This window comes from Procambarus clarkii, chromosome 69, assembly GCF_040958095.1.
Source record: "Procambarus clarkii isolate CNS0578487 chromosome 69, FALCON_Pclarkii_2.0, whole genome shotgun sequence".
Lineage (NCBI taxonomy): Eukaryota > Metazoa > Arthropoda > Malacostraca > Decapoda > Cambaridae > Procambarus > Procambarus clarkii.
Window position 1 is genome coordinate 16552969 of NC_091218.1, and position 21531 is coordinate 16574499.

The window sequence follows — 21531 nt, forward strand, 5'->3', positions numbered from 1 at the left end:
TATAAAAAATAAAAATAAACAAAAATCAGTCACTGATAAAATTGATAGTTATATTGTGGCATTTATGGATGTCTCCATCTCTCCAGAATTTATGGAAGATAAATTTTGCGTGCAATTGATTTTTTGTTTTATCATGCAATACAGAAACTACTGTATTTATGAACATTTATATGGATAAAACAAGAAACCAAAAAAAAACAAAAAAAACATACAACAATGAACAGCTGTTCAAGCAAAAACTTATGTTAACATTTAAAGACTGCCCAGTTTACAGCTCTGAAAGCTAGATATTCAGTATCATTATGGAAGTAACATAGACAGTATCATAGTGCTATTTTTTCTTTTTTTACCATTTGGCAGAGCAATCATTTATGAACATTTACATTTACAATACTATACTTTATAAACATTACTTGTCTATAAATAGCTGAACAAAGACAATATTATTCTAAATATTCCTGTTCATTGTTTCACCTATCCACTCGTGCCCAATTCACCTCTGGTGTGGGATGGCACTACTGTAATTTTTTGTTTACTACAGTATTTGATAGAGCCATCATTTGTGAATATGAACATGCTTGCTATAAGGAAAATATACAGATAAACATAAAATAATTATGAATGGTAAAGTGCTTTTACCTAATCAGAAGTACATTCAATCTTAAACAACCCACCGAGGCTATCGAGGCCGCTGCTTATTAGTCCGAAGAATCGTCACTACAGTATTACGGTTCTTTTAATTTCAGTAAGGTGGTGAATATTTGATGGTATTGTTATTAGAATAAGAATTGGGATGCACTAAGTGTGAGGACAGGTTAACTGTGTTGCCCTCTTCTACCGACACAACTCCCATTCTAGGATTGGCATGTTCAGTAGAAAATTGTTGTGTATTTTTTTTGTTTTTTTTTACCTTTTGGTAGCATTTGCGAAGCTTTATGTGTTAATAATATATGACAATAGGCAGCTGAATAAAGATAAAATTATTAAAATTATTCATTTGTGGCTCTCACAACCACAGTTGACTTTAGAGCATTGCTAGCCAGTAGACCCAAAAATGCAAATGTGTTAAATAATGGAGATGAGTTTGTGATCTGTGTATAAGAAATTCAAAATATTTTGGCCTTACCATTTTCGTTATCATTATTACCCATTTCCCACCGTAGGGTAGGGAGGCGTGAATCTGACTCAAAAAGTAGCAGCAGTGTAGTGAAAGAAGGTTTTTGATATTAAAAATAACTATCATCCACACTGTATGCATCACAGATGAACAAGCACTACACATACTAACATTCATCCACTGCAGCACAGTTCACATGCCTTGTATAGGTGCATCTCGTGAGTTCTCATACTACACTACAGTACTGTATGTTACTGTTAAAATCAAAATGTGTTTACTTCCTCCTGCCCTCCTTAAAAATTGCTACCACCCAGCATTACCCTTTTTTCTATGTACAAATATTATACACTCGGTACCTTGATATAGTGATAGGGTGCTACTGTGGATGATTGCTAGCGTGATGGTGCTCGTTTAGCCATGGTATACAAGTAGTGTGAATGGTGTGATAAATGGACATGTGCAATTTTTATTTACCTATAGCCTTCTTTCACTATTGTCGTTTAGTGTAGTTTCTATCACAGATGTTGCCATTCATTTATAATGCTTACAAGCTTATATACATTGTTATTTCCCTTTTGATGCTTTGCTGATGCCATCCCACTTAATGAAAGTGGGAAACAGGGTAGTGATGATGAAGTGATGATTCAGTCCTTACCGTCTTTTCCCAACTCCATGCATGCTTCTCAGCTTGTCCAGTTCTGCTGCTGTAATTCTTGATATTTTACATTGCAACCACACCATTATCTCGCCTATACACTATGCTGAAGGCTCAACACTACCTCTCATATATATATAATTTCTCTATATTTCTAGTTTAGATATTTTCTTTCCTGGCCTGTGTTAGTAGTTGGTGAATAGAGCCTGGTGCGGCATCTGGGTTTGAGCACGCCGGGTGGGGAGCTCGGGGAGATACAGAAAGAACCAGCCAGAAAGAGGCGCTTCATTACATTCAACATTGAATTTTAGTTGAGAAGTTAATTGTCAATATTGATAAAGATAAATATAAAATATCCAATCTATGATTGTCATCAAAGGGGATGAGAAAACACCTTTTGTATTCCCTACTCAGTATAACTAAGCTGAATAGAGCATGACAAAGTTCACAAAGAAAATATTTGAAATACAGTATAAAGAAATATAAATACCAGTACTGCATAAAGAAATATAAAGAAAAAGGAAGAAAATAAAAAATATAAAATGCTAACCAAGTTGTCTTGAACATTGGTCATATTGTCTTTAAATTTCTTGCTTTTGAAATGAGAAGTATTTTTTATATTGTACAGTAAATCTGTTTTCATATATAAATACTTGTATTGTTTAGTGTATATCATAACTTGCTTACACCTAAACACACAACACTTTCACCTTTGGATGAGACAGTCCACCCACATGTCTGGGTCTACCCTACAAGTGTGATGAAGATGACACTTTATACTCTTTCGTTTAAATATTAATACCTACGAGATATACAGCTATAGAGCATTAAAAGTCAGAAAAACTAGCTAAGAAATTTAGCTATATTATCACACAATTTAAACAATGTCCAAAACATAACATCACTTTCACATACAGACTCTCAACACATTATGTTCTGCACTCTATAAAATCACTATTCCTGAACACATTGTACTCATTCAGTGTACGTCCTAATACCATTACAATTTTACCTATTATGCTCTGTGCTCATTATATCCATTAACCTTACTATAACTTTTTACTCATTATTGCATCCTGTACTCCACCCTATGTGCCTCCATGCCTCCACCTCTGCCACCACCACCTCTTCCACCACCACCACCTCTTCCACAACTACCACCACCTCTTCCACAACTACCACCACCTCTTCCACAACTACCACCACCTCTTCCACAACTACCACCACCTCTTCCACCACCACCACCATCTCTTCTACCACCACCTCTTCTACCACCACCACCTCTTCTACCACCACCACCTCTTCTACCACCACCACCTCTCCCACCACCACCACCTCTTCCACCAACCCCACCTCTTCTACCAACCCCACCTCTTCCATCACTACCACTGACTGTTCCATACCATACCTTGATCATACCTGGATGGGGTTCTAGGAGTTACACTCCCCGAGCCTGGCCTGGGGCCTGACCTTGGAGAGTAGAAGGGGACCACCTCTTCCAATCACTACTATCTCTTCCATCACTACCATCTTTTCCATCATGACCTCTTCCATTGCCACCATGTCCTCTTCCACCACCACTTCTTCCATCACCACTGCCATCTCTTCCATGATCACAACCACCACCTCTTCCATGGTCCCCCACGACCACCTCTTTCATCACCACCACTACCACGTCTCTCAATACCACCGCCACGTCTCCCAATACCACCACCGCCACGTCTCCCAATACCACCACCGCCACGTCTCCCAATACCACCACCGCCACGTCTCCCAATACCACCACCGCCACGTCTCCCAATACCACCACCGCCACGTCTCCCAATACCACCACCGTCACGGCTCCCAATACCACCACGTCTCCCAATACCACCACCGTCACGGCTCCCAATACCACCACCGCCACGTCTCCCAATACTCTACCTACTCCTCCTATATTACTACCACCACTACCTCTCCCAATACTGCCATCTAATATTATAATACTACAATTTCTGCATTTAATTCCTCAGTCATTTTCTTGCAAGTGTGCAATAGAAACATATATACTATATAGGATAGCACTATGTATTGTTCAGTAATACAATTTACAAGATGATGTAAATTATTTTGTAATATTGTAGACTAATGTATTATCTGTGTTAAGAATACTCATAATATTGCTTGTATTGTGAGTGATGCCTGTTTAGGGACCAATGACACCTTTGATCAGCTATCATCAAACTGCTAGTTTTTGGAGGTATTTAACAAAGCATTTTCTAAATATTGAGTATATATTGGTCCCTATAGTGGGACCATAGTGAGGGGATTTAATTAAGAGGGGTAGAGATAATGCAATTCTTTGGATGTTGGGGGTTTTATATTTAGGAGAAATTACAAATCTTTACATTTTATATTTAGATAGTCAAACAGTACTTAAGGAATATACAATGCATGATTATTAATGATTGCATTGACACTGCTGTTGCATATAATTGCACATATTTGACATCTTATCAGGGCTTCTGGGAACACACAACTTTGCTGTGCAATCACTGCAATGCAATACCTGTGTACACCTTCACACAATCAACTCTTTGGAACACTTTCCCACTCTGTTTTCATCCACATACATATATATATATATATATATATATATATATATATATATATATATATATATATATATATATATATATGTATGTATGTATGTATGTATGTATGTATGTATGTATGTATGTATGTATGTATGTATGTATGTATGTATGTATGTATGTGCATGCCTACCAGCTCTGGACCCTTGCTCTCTGCTATATATTACCTAGCCTGAGGACACTATCCAGTGGACAGACTTTCATAGGTCTTTGGTCATTTATGCTTCCTACTCTAATTTGGCTAAATGGAGAAAACATCGAAAACAATAGTCATATGTACATTGTGTGAGTAGACTCATTTGCATTTTGAGGAAATTGATGCGTGCAATATTTATTAGATATTCTGATCACAATGAGCATGTTTCCCACTCACACCTTGGCAGATAGGAAATATAGATTAAGCATTCTTGTGAGCATCTTTTGGCAAAAATTTTAATAAATATTTCAACAGTTGTATTCTCTCAAAAGTTAGTCGGTAGGTCAATATATTTTAATCGTATTATTAAAATTTTAACACAAATAAAATTATCTGTGTATAAATAAAATTATTATTAAATTTTTTTAACCTCCCCCCCCCCCCCAAAAAAAATAGTTCAACCAAAAGAAAAATTTTGTTAGAAACTGTAAACACGTTTGCTGTATAGCAGGTCTTGTTTGCAGATGATGAGTCACAATAACATGGCTGAAGATATGATGATCAAACCACAATTCAGAAGATGGAGAAGTGATGACATTTCGGTCCATCCTAGACTTGATAAGGGTCGACTTGATAATAGTCCAGGGCGGACCGAAATGTCGTCTCTTCTGCATCTTCTGTGTTGTGGTTTGATCATCATGTGTCTTGTTTGGCAAGACTTTTCAGATCTAACCTAATTTCTTTGGGGAGCCCCTTCGGCTCCCTGGAGCTATAGGACTGATACGCGCTATATAAGTCTGAGGCTTCAATAAATGGAGTCCTACCTACCGGGGACCAGAGCCGGAACTTGGCCCCCCTCAGAGAGGCACAGGGAACAATGGCTTAACCACTGTGCTGTGCCAGCCAAGAAATCTTGTTTGCCAATTACTGCACCAACCAAGAAAACACTTTTTTATTTGTTCATACCCAGTTGAAACAGGCTCGTGGTAGGTTGGGTACCTAATGGACTCCTCAGACCTCCAATGAGAGGCAGCCATCTTGAAAAAAAATCCCAGCTTTCCCCAGGGCTGCTGGCAGGATCAGTTCTGAATGAGCAACCAAGGATGGTGCACGTGCTTCTGACTCCCAATCCCCTATTGGACATGGTGTTGAAAGATCGCTCTCCGTCAATGAAATTCAGACCTTATTGTTTGAAGAACATAAGGGTCATGATATTGATGAAGCTATTCCCTCTTGTTGACATACATGGGCTCAACTGGCTTTGCAGCACTGTTGCCTGTGCTTCCCATAGGCTGAACCCCCTACGGGCCCTGGAAAACCCCGTTGGGGCTTGGCAGACCCATGGATGTGTCTTCCCAGTCCCATCTCGCCTTGTGCGAGATTGAAGGTTGTTCATGGCTCCTTGTCTCAGGTTGATGGTCACCTGTTGATCCTCCCGTCATGCTGTCTGTTGGGTCGGTGACACCTACGACCCGGAGACTTGTGCGACGTGTTCCCAGCCCATACTTCATTTTGCCCATTCTTCTAAGAAAGTTCTTTGGGGCTAGTCAGCATCTGTGTTGCATTGTCAATTCTGGTTATTCCAACGTGCTAGGTTGGTTGTCTGCTCGAATGTCCCAGGGCTGCCCTGTGTTGGTTAGGTCAGACTTGGAGGGGGCCTTGGTCACTTTCACTTTGGCTTTGGTTCAGTCCACGCCCCCTGGGTCCTTTGCCTGCTGTTGTGGTTCCTCTGCCCTCCCCCCCCCCATCTGCTGCCGGCTCCCTACCATCTGAGGGTTTTGGAGTTGGGGCAGGGTTTAGTTGGGAATGAGACTTGGGCGGCTCTGGGGGCTGCCCATTCTATGCGGGGATGGAAGCCTTTAAGCATGCTCCTCCAGCTGAGGCGTCTGGGCCTTACCAGCAGGTTCCCCCCCCCCCCCCCCTTCTTGTTGCCTTTTCCTTGGACTCTACCTTTTTTCTAGGGTGGTGGGCGTGGAGGGTGGCTCTGGCCTAGGGCCTCCCTTGGGGGTTTCCTGGGGCTTTGGGGAGAGCCCATTAGCAGTTCTGGGGCTGTATGCCCCTACCTGGGCCTTGTGCCTTCTGGGTGGGGGGGGGTGGGGGGAATTTTTGTTCCTCCTTCCCATTTGCTGGCATAATTTCCACTTTTCACAAGATGCTTCTTCTCTTGTTTTGGTGTTCATCCTGCTTTTCAGTGAGCGCTTCCCCACCTGGCCACCTAGGCGGCGCTGCAGTTTGTTTACATGTGACTGCTGGGCATGTGAGCTCGCGTTTTGGGGGTATTTTTCACCTCTGTCGGGAGTTTTTTATCCTCCCATTGCCATCTCTTGGTTTTGTTCTTTCTTTAGGGCCTTCCTGCCCTGTTTGTTCCTCGAGGAATGTTTGGGTGTTTCTTTTCACCCGGTCTTGTGTTTTCTGTGTGTGAGTTCTGGGCCCTGGTTTTGATCCCAGTATCTGTGCCCTGTATGCTACACTTGTTCCCACACCTTCGGCGCTCAGTTTCCGGTTCTTTTTTTTTTGCCTGTTTTTTGCCAGAGGTTTTGTCAGAGTCATGTGTCTGGCCTTTCCTTTCCATGGTCTATTTTCCGCCGGCAAATGTGGTGGTTTGGGCTCCCCCCCGGGTTCGTGTCCGAGTTCCTTTGTGTTCTTTGGTTGCGTTTCCCGGAGATTTTTCTTCCTCTCAGATTTTCCCTGTGGAGATTTGGGAGGCCCTTAATGTTTTCCTCCTATACGACTCGGAATTTGCCCCGCTTGACCTGGCCTCTTTTGTGCTCGAGTCCTTGTCCCCATTTTGGGTACATTATGGGGTTCCTAGGTCTTCCTGGCTTGCTGACAATTTTTCTTGGGGCTTGGCACTGGTTTTGGTGGCTATGCCAGGTGCTCCAGGTTCTGCTAGTCGAGGTGGGCCTTTGTTATCTGCCTCTATGCTGGTGCCTCCTCTGGGGCCTTTTTTCCCTGGTCACTGTATTGCTCGCTGGTCGGATTCTCGGAGGGGGGGGGGCAACAGCCCCTTCGCAGGTTGCCCTGTTGACGGGGCAAAGGGGGTGAGGTTGGCTCTGTTTGCCCATGCTTGGTCCCACGCTTGGTTCCACGCTTCGTGGGCATTTTGGGTCATGTCTTCTGGCCTGTGGTGGCGTTGGGTGGCTCTTCCTCCTCTTGGAGGCATGGGGATGAAGGGTGGGCCCTGTGCCCCGTTTGGTCATCTTGGAGTGGGTGCACCTGGGCGTGGTTGGAATGACCTCATCCCTCAGGTGGGTTTCCCGCTTGTTCTTGTGTCTTCATGGGTCTGTGTGGATCTTCAGTTCTTCTGGACTGGTCTCATCTGCACCTCTGGATTCTTTGCCCATCTTTTCAGATGACCTCTCTGTTCCAGATCTGGCTTCTTTTGGTGCCGGGTTGGTGTAGGGTGTCTCTGGCCCTCTGTGATGTGTATTGGCACGTCCCACTTCATCCTGGAGTTCAGGGACTAGTTAGGTTTTGTGGTGGGGCGGCGTACTTTTTGTTTTCGTTGTCTCCTTTTTGGCCTTCCTCGAGGACTGGTTGGTGTCGACTTTAAGCCAATCTGCTTGTCTGCTCGCCAGAAGGGTGGTTCTTTCCCAGCTTGCCAGGTTCAGATTCCTGGTGACCTGGGGGAAGTCGCATCTGGTTTCGTCTCAGGTTCGAACCCTCTCTTTCTCTCCTGCGGCATTGCAGCAGCTGCAATCTCGCCTTCTGCTGTTCCTGGGGGGGACCTGGGTGACTCGGCGGTCGATCGTGTGGGAGTCTGCACTTCGCTGTGCTGGTTTACTTGTTGGGTTGGGCTTTGGCGCATGTTTTGGTTCTTTCGGGGGCATCCCATCTGCCTCTCTCATAACCACTGGGTTCGAACCCAGTGGTCCTGGCGTTGGTTACTGCATCGCCAGCTTCCTCTTCGGTATTTTCAGGGTTCGGTGCCTGGGTGACTCCCCGGGCCCTCGCTCATTGTGTTCCTGGATGCCTTGTCTCTTGGCTGGGGTTTTATGACCTTTGCTCACTAGGCTGGTCTGGGGCGGTGGGCTCCATTTTTCCGTAGGGCTCATAGTGCGGTGCAGAAGTTTGTGATGGTCTGGCTTTTGCTGTGGGATTGGGGGGGGGGGGGGGGGTCGCTTGGGGCTCTACGTTAGGCTCCTTTTGGACTCCGGTGGTTCGTTGTCTGAACCACGGGGGGTTCCCTTCGCCCCTTGGTTCTTTGAGGCTGGTCTCTTCAAGTGACTCGTCTGCTGGTTCTCAGGGTTTAGCTCTCCATGCAGTTTACATCCGGGGTGTGTCCAATGTCCTGGCAGACGTGTGTGCAGTTCACATCCGGAGTGTGTCTTGTCCAATATCCTGGCAGACAGCCTGTGCCAATTTCTTTCCCTGTCCACGGAATGGACTGTCGACACCGACTCCTTCAATTAGCTCGGCCGGTCGCACAGGGCCCGGGAGGTTGAACTCTTCGCTTCAGCGTGGTTCCGGCATCTCTTGAGATCTGTGGCGCCCTTCCCTGACTGCGGAGCCGTCACATTAGACGCTCTTCGGCAGGACTGGTCAAGGTGGGGTTCCCTGTACCTCTTCCCCTCGATCCAGCTGTTGCCTCGGGTTCTGGCTCGGTTGAAGTCTTCTCGTGGGAAAGTCACCCTTTTAGCCTCATGGTGTCCAGCTCGGCCTTGGTTTCAGGCGCTGCTTGCTCAGTGTCCGAACCCGCGGAGTTTTCCTCGACTCCGCCTCTTCCAGCAGATTGGGCCAGTCCAGTACATAGCTAGTTCGATCTACTCCTTCGCTTGTCGTGTCTGGTCTTTTTAACGTGTATGTATCGCCACTTGAATGGTGATCAGGTGGCTTCTCACATGGTGTCCCAGCTGCAGTTCTCGTCTCGGCGACAGTATAAGGTGTCTTGGCAGTCTTTTCACCATTTTCTCTCGTATCGTGTGGCGCTGGCGGAGCTGCTCCAGCTTGCGTTCCATAAACTTTCTCATGCTTTGTTTCACCTCCGGTCTGCTCATGTACCACCTGAGCCGATATGGTCCAGGGTGATCTCTTTTCTCTTCTACTTGGTTTATGGTGGCCTCTTCAGTTACTTCCAGAAGGCTCTGTTTCTGTTGGCATTGGCCTTTGAAGGTCAGGTCGGTGAGCTTCATGCCCTCCTCTAGCACAGAGGTTTCTACTCTTTTTGGTCCTGGTGGACATTTTGTTCGATTGCAGCCGTCTCCTTTTCTGGCGAAGAATGAGACAGTGGGCTTTCAGAGGAGTCCGTGGGTTATTGATGCTTGGTTGGTCAGGCCAGGAGTGCATTATGTGTTGTATCCGGTTGCAGCTCTGTGTTGTTACCTGTGGGCATGGCTGCACTTTGGGTCGATCCGATTTCTATTACCATGTTCCAGGGCTCGGGTCTATCAGTTCATCTGCAGGATTATTAAGTCTAGCCAGCCTGCGGTCTACCCTCGTGCCCACGACGTTTGTAAGTGTGCTGCCTTGACTGCTGTGTTTGGCAACATGTCCTGGGCTGACTTCAGGCATGGGGGTTTTAGAGGCTGAACAGGGTCCTGGGCATCCGTTAATCGGTAAATATTCCTGGTTCCAGTCGTTAATGTGTGGCTTTGGGTCGCAGTTTACAGCCAGTTGTCTTGTCTTCGAATTGTTCCACATGGTGCGGCCGCCTCCTGAGTAAGTCCCTCTTTTACTTTGGTTAGCCCCTTTCAGCTCCAGGGAGCTGAAGGGGCTTCCCACAGAAAACCTGAATGTAATGAAATGCCATTTTTGGGGTGAGCCCCTGGAGGCTACATGGCACCCTTCCTCCCTCTGGTCCGCGGTTTTATTTTTGATGCTCAGCCTCCGAACTGTGGTGTGAGTAGTCAGCATGTAGGTCCGGGGCTCCACGTTCCCCCTCCCGGGGAGGGGAGGGCTGCGAGACAAGCGGCACGGCAGCAGCGAGTGATGATTGCTTGTTTGCTTGTTTCCTTTGTTTTCCTTTGGGGGAGTTCTGTTTCTCTGTTCGGTCTTGGGTTTTTGCAATTTCCTACCATGTGGGGTTTGTTTTGAGATGCCTACCTTTCTGGGTGCCTAACCCCAGTCGATGGCAGACAAGGAATACCCCCAAATACAAGAGGGGGGGGTCTCCTTAAGCTGTTGCTCCCTGTGCCTCTCTGAATGGGGCTAGGTTCTGGCTCTGGTCCCAGGTAGGCAGGACTCCATTGACTGAAGCCCCAGACTAATATAGCGTATATCAGTCCTATATCTCCAGGGAGCCTCTGGGGCTCGCCCAGAAAATGGCATTTCATTACATTCAATGCTGGTTTTCTGATGCTCCTGATAATATTAAAGATGCTCCTGGCTATGCTGATTATATTTTACCTGAATACTGGACATGTAGACAAAATATTTTATTTCATTGATGGTAAATATATAATTTGGTTTTCACTTTACTGAAGCAATTGTCTACTTAAAATGTTTGCAAATTATAAAATCCAAAGATATGTAAAGTGAAAAATTTGATTTTTTCTCCAAGTACTAAATAAGGTTACAAAAATGGAGACAGCAGACCCTGCAAGACTAGAGCTAAAGATGTGTCAGACTACTTGTGGGAAACCTCAGTGAGTTTTCATAGAGACAAAAATTCTGTCATTTGTGGATGTCATAAGAGAAACATTAATTTTGACAAGATTTCTTTCATAGCATTGCTTTTTCTTTTGAGTAGGAGTCGGGAGATATTCACACAAAGATTTGTGAGCATTCTTGAAAAATCTTACTTAAGTTATCCACTAGATATTATCAATGAAGGCCTGCCATATTTTTTCACAGCTTTTGCTGAAAGCCTTATACTATGCAGTAAACAGAAAATTATTAGTGAGACAATACTGAGCTTATCTAATTAGGATGCTAATTGCTGAAATATTTACATTGGATAAGTGCAATGTTCACATTAGCTGTATTAGTAGGCATCTATATATTTTTTATTTGATTTATTTCTTTGCACTATAAAAGCATATGGCTTTGGTATTTGTTGCCTATTTGTATGTTGGTCATATTAAGTAGCTGTGGTAATGTATAGTATTTGTAAGGTAAATGTAGCAGGCATAGTAACAGTAGTTGGTATGCTGGTGCTCCCACCCCCTGGCAGATGAGGACTTTGGAGGAGATGCAGAAATTCCTGAAGAGATGCAAGCCCAACTTCTTGAGGACTACCAACGAGAGTGTGAAGAGAAAGGGAAGAAAATTCCTGAGAGTGAAGGGAAACAAAAGGACTCGACTGATAAATCTGAATTGACAGACAAAGTTATAAATGCAGTAACAGAGAAAGATGCAATTTCATCCAAAAATAGTTCAAAAACAAATTCTAGTAGTACATCCACAGATCTATTGCAAGAGCTCAAAGTGGATTTAAGCAAAACTTCAGATACCACCAGTAAGCCCTCGCCTTCATCAACAGGTAAATCCATGTTGCCAGTCCTCATGATGCATAACTGAGTGGTGCACCTGCTCCCCTTCTTGAACCAGAGCTCAAGTTCCATAATGCATTTCTATTTTACCTCAAATGGGATGTTTTGTAACCATGATTTAGGTCATGATAGGCATTTCAAATCAGTTACATTCACGCACTAACTCCTGCAATGTACAGTATATGGTTGTCATAATTAATATGCGAGAATTATGTAATATAACAATTTATTATTTTGCTCTTTTAAGGCATCCATGGTCTTGCCTTTAAAGTACGTTAAAGAATCTTGAATAAAGATTATCAGTTGTGCATCCACAAAAAAAAAATACTTTTCATCTGCTCTAAAGTAAATTAAATTTAGTAATATTCTTCATCATGCATCAAAACTTCAAATAATAGCTACTGTATTAGTAAATTGAAAAGTTTGACAGGAAAGTAAATACATAAAGTACTCAGTATTTACACCATATCAAGTTCTGGCTTTATTATGCAATTTTTTTTTCTGCTGTCTATGCTAAGCTTTGGTATTGGGTTTTGGAACATCACATCTATCAAAACCTTGCAGCTTTGTATTGATTTTTTCTTGCTTGATTTTTATGCTTGTTTTCTGTGCATTCAGCCTATTGATGTTTTTTTGATTTCCCAACCAATTGTAAAGTGTACTGTACTTACATATTTCTAGGTCGTTAATGCCTTGCCTGGTTCTTGTAAGAATTCTCTTTCAACATACTGGATATGAATCATTCTTACATGCTGTAGCTGAGAAAAATTATATATAAAAAGTATATGAGATTATGAAAATAGGGAGAGAATTGGATAATACAGAACCAAGTAGTTACAAGGATTCAACAATTGCAGTATTTTTTAAACTAATTATTAATTGGAACAGTACAAATGATGGTGATGGTGTGGTAGAAATTATATTCTAAAATATATATTTATTCTTTATATATACAAAACAATATGCAGTACTGTATATGCAAAAACAAAACAACAATAGAGCTGTTTCTTCATGGACAAAGAGTTATGAAGTGTAAAATTTAATTCCTGTAAAAGTTATTTTAATCACAAGATCTAACATAACTCGACTTCAGAGTTATGTTAGAGGGAAAATCATGCTTGACAAACTGTATTGAATTTTATGACAGGGTCACCAAAATAAGACAAGACAAGAAAAGAAAAGATGTGTAGACTGCATCTTTCTAGACTACCAGAAAGGTAGCTCCTCTGCATAAGTTCCTCACAGTTCCTCATAAAAAAGACTAATAAAGAAGAGGAGAAACAACTGGAGATAACAGGAAAGGCACTGAACAGTGTATGGGAGGGCTTGACAGACAGGAAACAAAGGGTCATAGATAGGATATGTCTGCCTGAAGAGGAGTGGAAAGTGGTGTTCCACAGGGCTCTGTCCTAAGACCATTCCTCTATTTAATTTATACAAATTATCTCAGAGGGAGTGAGCTCGTGCATTTCGAAGTTTGCAGATGTTGCAAAGTTAATGAGAAGAGTAAGAACTGAAGAAGACTGTAGGGTGCTGCAAGGAGACCTTAACAGATGTCAGGAGAGGCCAGATAAATCGCTGCTGGAATTCAATCCAAATAAGTTTAAAGTAATGAAAATCGGTAAGGGAGACAGAAGATCTGCATTTAACTATACAATAAGGGGAAGGCAATTACAGTGGAACCTCGAATAACGAATTTAATCTGTTCTGGCACAGAGCTCGTTATGTGAAGCGCTCGTCTTTCAAAACGAATTTCCCCATTGAAAATAATGGAAATCGAATTAATCCGTTCTACTACCGAAAAACATCAATACAGTACGATATTCAATGTTTTCAATAATGGAGCAGCGTACCTTACATACACTGAACAAACCTTTATGACATTTTTCTTTCTTCAAATTTATTAAATTTTTGTTTTTCATTTATTTTTTAGCAAAGGGTTCGTTCGATGTTTGTCAGTTAGGCTGCTCCAGGTTTAAAAAAAAAAAAAAAAAAAATGAAAAATTTTGAAAAAGAAAACAAATGTCAAAAAGGTTTGTTCGGTGTTTGGCAGGTAGGCTGCTCCATGTTTCTTAAAAGAAAAAAAATGTTGAAACAATTTGAAAATCGGACAAATGCCATATAGGTTCGTTCAGTGTTTGTCGGGTAGGCTGCTCCAATATGACAATCTTTCTTTGTTTCAAATGTGTTCCATTTGTTTTGTATTTTTCATTTATTTCTCAATAATGGAGCAGCCTACCCAACAAACACTGAATGAACCTATATGGCATTTATTCATTTTTCAAATTTTCATTTTTTTTTTTTAAGAAATATGGAGCAGCCTACCTGACAAACACTGAACAAACCTTTTTGACATTTGTTCTTTGTTTTTTAAATTAATTTTTTTTTTCTACAAAAAAGTCAATGCATTGCAACATCACAGCAGTCATCCCTTTACATCCCAGCATCATTAGCATCTTTAAACAAAACAAAAAAATATTTATTTGCATCGTCGGAGGCGTCCGAGAATGTGCGAGAAGCAGCGTGACCCGACCATGTGGTGGTGGTGGTGGTCAAACGAGCACTCACCAAACGAGATGAATTGTCGGCAATCGGGGCACTCGTTACCCAAATTGCTCGCCAATTGAGGCGCTTGTCACTCGAGGTTCTACTGTACAAGAAGCAATAAGAGAAAATGACCTGGGAGTAGACATAATTCAAACGCTACTACCAGAAGCTCATGTCAACAGGATAACATGAGCAGCATATGGAAAGTTAGCAAACATAAGAACATTACTGTATTTAAGAATCTAAACAAGGAGGTTTTCAAGTCCATACATGCTTCCTATGTAAGACCATTGCTTGAGTATGTAATTCCAGCATGGAACCCATACCTTATGAAGCATAAACAAACGAGAAAGTTCTGAGGTTTGGAACCATTGATTGGATTGATTGAACCATTGACCATGGATTGAGAAAAAGGTGACACCCCTAGGGTCAACACTTGCAGCAGAGGAGCTCCAGCATATTTCAACAATCCTAAGTATTGTAGTACAGGTTGATGGTAGTGAGTGGTGTCCCAGAGAACATAAAGGTATAGTGCTCTTGAAAAATAGGTGAGATAACAGGAAAGTGCTAAGGGAAGTGAAAAATCGGATGAGAAAAAGTTGCCCTAGTGTTTACAGTGCAGAGAAGAACATTCAAGATGGCCACTGGCAAGGGGAAAAACAAAACAGAGCTTGATTTTGAGGGATTCAATGAAGAAAGCATTGATATTAGTAGTCTACATAACAAGTTGGTAAATTTAGATACTATAGTGAACTCTCATGTAGAAATAATTAGTAAATTGAAAGAAAGTAATGACCATTTGAATAGCAAAGTTTTATGTCTTGAGGGTTTAGTGAAAGACTTGCGCAAGGATAAGAATCAATTGGAAACAAATTGCAAAGCCATGGAAGAAGAAAATAAACTCTTAAAAATAGCTTTGGAAGAAGTTAAAGTAAATTTAAACATAAATGACTACAATAGGTTAGGCAAGGAAATTCAACAGGAGAAACAGCTTTTGTCAGCACAGATGGAGGAAGTTACACAGGGAATAGAACAGTGCAAGAAAGATATGCAACTCACTTATGCACAAGTGGCCAAGGAGAAGGAGAAAATAGAAGAAGCAGTAAAGGAAGTCAAACACTGCAGCAACCAAGATAAAACAAACATTAGGCTAGAAGTGAGGAAAGAATTGGCATCTAACCCGAAGTTGGTGCAAAACACAGTTGATCGGAGTAAGTCCCTGATCATTTTTGGCTGCAAAGAAAAGGCGATAACATCTAGGTCAGAAAGAGCTGTAGAAGAAGCTAAAGTAGTAGATAAAATTGTTGGCCTCGTGGAAGGTCTTACAAACAGAGAGAATGTGTGCGACTACAGGAGAATAGGCAGGTACGTAAAAGGGAAAGATCGACCTTTGAGGATCACCCTAAACGGTGCCAAACAGATGGAAGAAGTACTAAGGAATGCTAGAAAATTGCAAAGGGATGAGGATGGGAAAGGGTGGTCGTTAAGACGAGATCTTTCAAAAGAAGAGAGAGAGAAGCTGAAACTGAACCTCGCCGAGGCAAAACATTTAAATGAGAGCAGGAATGAAGAAGAAATAAATTCTTTTTTCTACAAAGTGATAGGGGTAGGCAAACCAGTAAAGTGGTACATAAAGGCAAACCAACAAAATCAATAGAGAGAGGGGGAGTGAAGAATAAGGAGAGGGGGAACAAGTTCCTGAAGATTGCATACACCAACATAGATGGAGTGAGATCGAAGATACTGGAGTTAAGTGATGTAATACAGCTGCAGACACCAGACATTGTTGCACTCACGGAGACAAAACTTGAAGATGTAATTTTAAATGAGGTCATATTCCCAAGGGGCTACTCAATTTGGAGACGGGACAGAAAAATTAGGAAAGGCGGTGGCGTTGCTGTGCTGGTAAAAGAACACCTAAAGGTGAAGGAAATAATGACTGCCAATCCACAAGAAGTTGACATAATAGCACTAGAGATCTGCTATGAGGATGATAAACTAATGATGATAAATGCATATAGTCCACCGCCAAGCAGCACATGGTCAAAGGAGGAGCTAGATAGTAAACGTGAAGGTCTTATAACAATAATGAGAGAGATTATAGCGAGAGCGGATAACGATAGATCACGACTGTTGATAGTCGGTGACTTCAACTTGAAATCCATAGACTGGGAAGCATATGAAGCTAAAACAGAAGATTTTTGGACCTGTAAATTTGTAGACCTCATCTTGGAAACATTCTTGTATCAACATGTTAAACAAGCTACGAGGATGAGGGAAGGGGACGTTCCCTCCATGCTAGATTTGATATTTACCAGGAAGGAGGAAGAGGTATTTGACATTCAGTACCTTCCTCCCTTGGGTAAAAGTGACCATGTCTTTTTGGGAATAAAGTATGCAATGCGTTATAAGCTGGAAGAAAATAAGGAGGTTGAAGCAGTTGAAAAACCAGACTTCAGGAGAGGACATTATGGTGACCTTAGAAATTTTTTTAGTGAGTATAATTGGACAGACTTGATGCTAGGCAAGGAAGTGAATGAGATGTATGGCAAGTTTTGTGAAATATATGATAAAGGCACAAAAAAATTTATACCAAAACAGAGATGCAGAACTAGGAAACAGGATTGGTTCAATAGAAATTGCGAGAGGGCTAGAGACCGAAAGACACAAAAATGGAATCAATACAGGAAGAGGCCGAACCCCCAAACATACCAGCGATACAAAGATGCGAGAAACAACTACACGGCAGTGAGGAGAGAGGCAGAAAGAAATTTTGAAAAAGGGATTGCGGACAAATGTAAAACAGAACCAGGTCTATTCTATAAATTCATAAACAACAAATTGCAGGTAAAGGATAATATTCAGAGGTTGAAAATGGGAAATAGATTCACGGAAGATGAAAAGGAAATGTGTGAAACACTAAACGAAAAGTTCCAAAGTGTGTTTGTACAAAATGAAATCTTTAGGGAACCAGATACAATAGGAATTCCAGAGAACAACATAGAACACATAGAGGTGTCTAGAGACGAAGTGGAAAAAATGCTCAAGGAGCTCGGTAAGAACAAAGCAGCTGGCCCAGATGGCGTTTCACCATGGGTTCTGAGAGAATGTGCATCTGAGCTCAGCATTCCACTTCACCTGATCTTTCAGGCATCCCTGTGTACAGGAATCGTAGCAGACGGGTGGAAACAGGCTAACATAGTTCCAATCTACAAAAGTGGCAGCAGGGAAGACCCCCTCAATTATAGACCTGTATCATTGACAAGTGTAATAGTGAAAGTATTGGAAAAACTAATCAAAACTAAATGGGTAGAACACCTAGAGAGAAATGATATAATATCAGACAGACAGTATGGTTTTCGATCTGGAAGATCCTGTGTATCGAATTTACTCAGTTTCTATGATCGAGCCACAGAGATATTACAGGAAAGAGATGGTTGGATTGACTGCATCTATCTGGACCTAAAAAAGGCTTTCGACAGAGTTCCACATAAGAGGTTGTTCTGGAAACTGGAAAATATTGGAGGGGTGACAGGTAAGCTTCTATCATGGATGAAAAATTTTCTGACTGATAGAAAAATGAGGGCAGTAATCAGAGGCAATGTATCAGAATGGAGAAATGTCACAAGTGGAGTACCACAGGGTTCAGTTCTTGCACCAGTGATGTTTATTGTGTACATAAATGATCTACCAGTTGGTATACAGAATTATATGAACATGTTTGCTGATGATGCTAAGATAATAGGAAGGATAAGAAATTTAGATGACTGTCATGCCCTTCAAGAAGACCTGGACAAAATAAGTATATGGAGCACCACTTGGCAAATGGAATTTAATGTTAATAAATGTCATGTTATGGAATGTGGAATAGGAGAACATAGACCCCACACAACCTATATATTATGTGAGAAATCTTTAAAGAATTCTGATAAAGAAAGAGATCTAGGAGTGGTTCTAGATAGAAAACTATCACCTGAGGACCACATAAAGAATATTGTGCAAGGAGCCTATGCTATGCTTTCTAACTTCAGAATTGCATTTAAATACATGGATGGCGATATACTAAAGAAATTGTTCATGACTTTTGTTAGGCCAAAGCTAGAATATGCAGCTGTTGTGTGGTGCCCATATCTTAAGAAGCACATCAACAAACTGGAAAAGGTGCAAAGACATGCTACTAAGTGGCTCCCAGAACTGAAGGGCAAGAGCTACGAGGAGAGGTTAGAAGCATTAAATATGCCAAAACTAGAAGACAGAAGAAAAAGAGGTGATATGATCACTACATACAAAATAGTTACAGGAATTGATAAAATCGACAGGGAAGACTTCCTGAGACCTGGAATTTCAAGAACAAGAGGTCATAGATTTAAACTAGCTAAACACAGATGCCGAAGAAATATAAGAAAATTCACCTTCGCAAATAGAGTGGTAGACGGTTGGAACAAGTTAAGTGAGAAGGTGGTGGAGGCCAAGACCGTCAGTAGTTTCAAAGCGTTATATGACAAAGAGTGCTGGGAAGACGGGACACCACGAGCGTAGCTCTCATCCTGTAACTACACTTAGGTAATTACACTTAGGTAATTACCAGATTAGTACCAGAATTGAGAGGCCTTGGTTATGAGGCCAGATTGAGAGAACTCCCTTCACAACCTTAGAGGAGAGAATAAACAGAAGGGATATAATAAATATACACAAGATCTTGAGGGGGAATGGATAAAAGAAGCCTATAGTGAGATGTAAGACGAGGGGACATCGGTCGAAGCTAGTCACACAGTTGAGTCAGAGAGATGTAAGGAAGTTCTCATTCCCTTTATAGGTAGTCAGCAAGTGGAATGCACTGAAGGAAGAGGTTGTTGAAGCTTGTTCCATCCACAATTTTAAAGAGATATGATGAAAACATTAATGTTGAGAGAGGTGATTGGCATGCCAGATATAAATGGCTAGGAGTTGGGGCATAAGTTGGTAGATCTCCTTCCCACATAGGCACTGATAAGTAAACATAAATGCTGCTAACATAGGCATAAACAGATTTATTATCTATAAGTTAGCAACTGCTGCAGTTGCATAACAGTTTAAACATCATATTGGATTGCACATATCCAAGATAACTGATAGCAATAATACAAGTACATGTACAGTAATTTGATTGTTTACCAGAAGTAATAATGTTAATGAATATTTTGTCTTTCAGATATTAAATATGCATGTGGCATTTGGTTTCCTTCGAGGAAATGTTTCTGGTCTGTGGTTCCTTATTTTCTTCATTGCATGTATAATCTGGCTTTCATGTGGTTTTATTATCCTTTTTCATATAACTATTTATTAATAGACACATTCCAGTATTTTGATTTACTGTAAAAATTAACTGTAGGGGGCATTGTTTAGGTTTTATGCATATTTAGATTCTCTAATCTATACAATGGATTCTTTACATATATTTGCTGCATTGTTCTAACATTTTAATAAGCCTTATAATCGCTGCTCTGAATGATCTACCCTGAGTTCAGTAAAAGTTATTTATTGCCTTTTATTTGGCCATTTTTTATTTTCCTTGGCTGAAATTGTCATGTTGAATAAAACTGTATTTAGAATAAAATGATTATCTGTTATTGTAGAGAGCAATGAAGATGAGTGGGAAAAGGTTGATGCCAATGATGCTGGAAATTCTCATGCTTCTACCTCGTCCAATAAAAGCAATAGGACCGAGAAGTCTGATGACCCTAAGGTGAGCTTTATATTTTATAAAATAACTAGTCCATTGTTACTAAGTAATCCTATCTCCATGTGTTTCAATCTGTATATTAAACATTCCCCCCTTTTCTATTAATAACTAATAGGGTTACAAAAGTGAATCTTGGTAGAGTTCTAGCGGAACATATCCAGGGGAAGCAGATATCTGAATAAAACTGGTGAAATCAGAATTATTATGGTTGCCAGTGTGTGCAAATATCCTAATATGTTAGAAAGGAAGCCCCTGACTAGGCAAGTTTTGCATTATAGTAAGCGAAAGGATGTCATCTACACATATTTACAGTTTTGTACTTGTTTAACTTCAAGCAAAATCATACTGTATCAGGTTTCTTTTTCTCATGTTCATGGGGTTGGGAGGCACCAGCCTGGAGAAAAAAAGAACATGTTAAAAATAAATGTATTATTAAAAACTAAAAATACAATATTTGAGTTGTGGAAGGTTGCTAATGTGCTACCAATTTTCAAGAAAGGAGATAGATCACGTGTGTCAAACCATCAGCCAATTAGCTTAACGTCTCTTGTGGGAAAGTTGCTTGAATTGATAATTGCAAATACCATTCGTCTTCATCTTGAAAAACATAGATCATAGATAAATGATTCATAACATGGTTTTACTAATGGCTGTTCATGTTTAACAAATTTTATTTTATTTTATTCCAGCATAGTTGAGGCAGTTAATAGTGGTAATGTTTGTGACATTGTGTACCTTGACTTTAGTAAAGCTTTTGATACAGTGCCACATGATTGATTAAAAAGATAGAGGCTCACAGTATTGGGGGTTCTATATTAAGTTGGATTAGGGCATGGCTATACCAAAGAAAACGGAGTTAGTATAAATGGGGTTAAGTCAGAGTGGGAAAATGTTGTAAGTGGAGTGCCTCAAGGCTCTGTCATGGGACCTCTGTTGTTTATAATATATATAAATGGTTTAGATTCAGGTTTGAGCAGCATTATTTGCAAATTTGCCAATGATACAAAAATTGGGAGGGAAATAAACAAGGGGAAAAGACTCGCTATCATTTCAAGACATTCTAAATAGATTTTTGAAAGGGTCAGAAGATTGGCAGATGCAGTTTAATGCTGACAAATGTAAGGTTTTGAGGCTAGGTAATGATAGTGTTACAAGATACGAGCTAGATGGTGTTGAGATCGCGATGTCGGATTGCGAAAGGGATTTGGGTGTTACGATTAGCAAGAATATAAAACCAAAAATCAATGTATAAATGTTCGTAATAAGGCAAATAGGACACTGGGGTTTATTT

At 41.1% G+C, this 21531-nt stretch overlaps 1 protein-coding gene across 5 annotated transcripts in view; it reads left to right on the forward strand.

Moving 5' to 3' along the window:
* The window catches only part of LOC123772162 (BSD domain-containing protein 1), a 45593-nt gene that overhangs the window by 18632 nt on the left and 5430 nt on the right, over positions 1-21531 (forward strand). For 2 of the 5 annotated variants that reach the window (XM_045765190.2, XM_069311075.1), the window contains 2 exons: positions 11653-11961; positions 20134-20243. In XM_045765190.2, the coding sequence (XP_045621146.2) occupies positions 11653-11961; positions 20134-20243 (419 nt within the window). The remainder of the gene's footprint in view (positions 1-11652; positions 11962-20133; positions 20244-21531) is intronic. The other 3 variants (XM_045765191.2, XM_069311076.1, XM_069311077.1) reach the window with 2 other exon arrangements.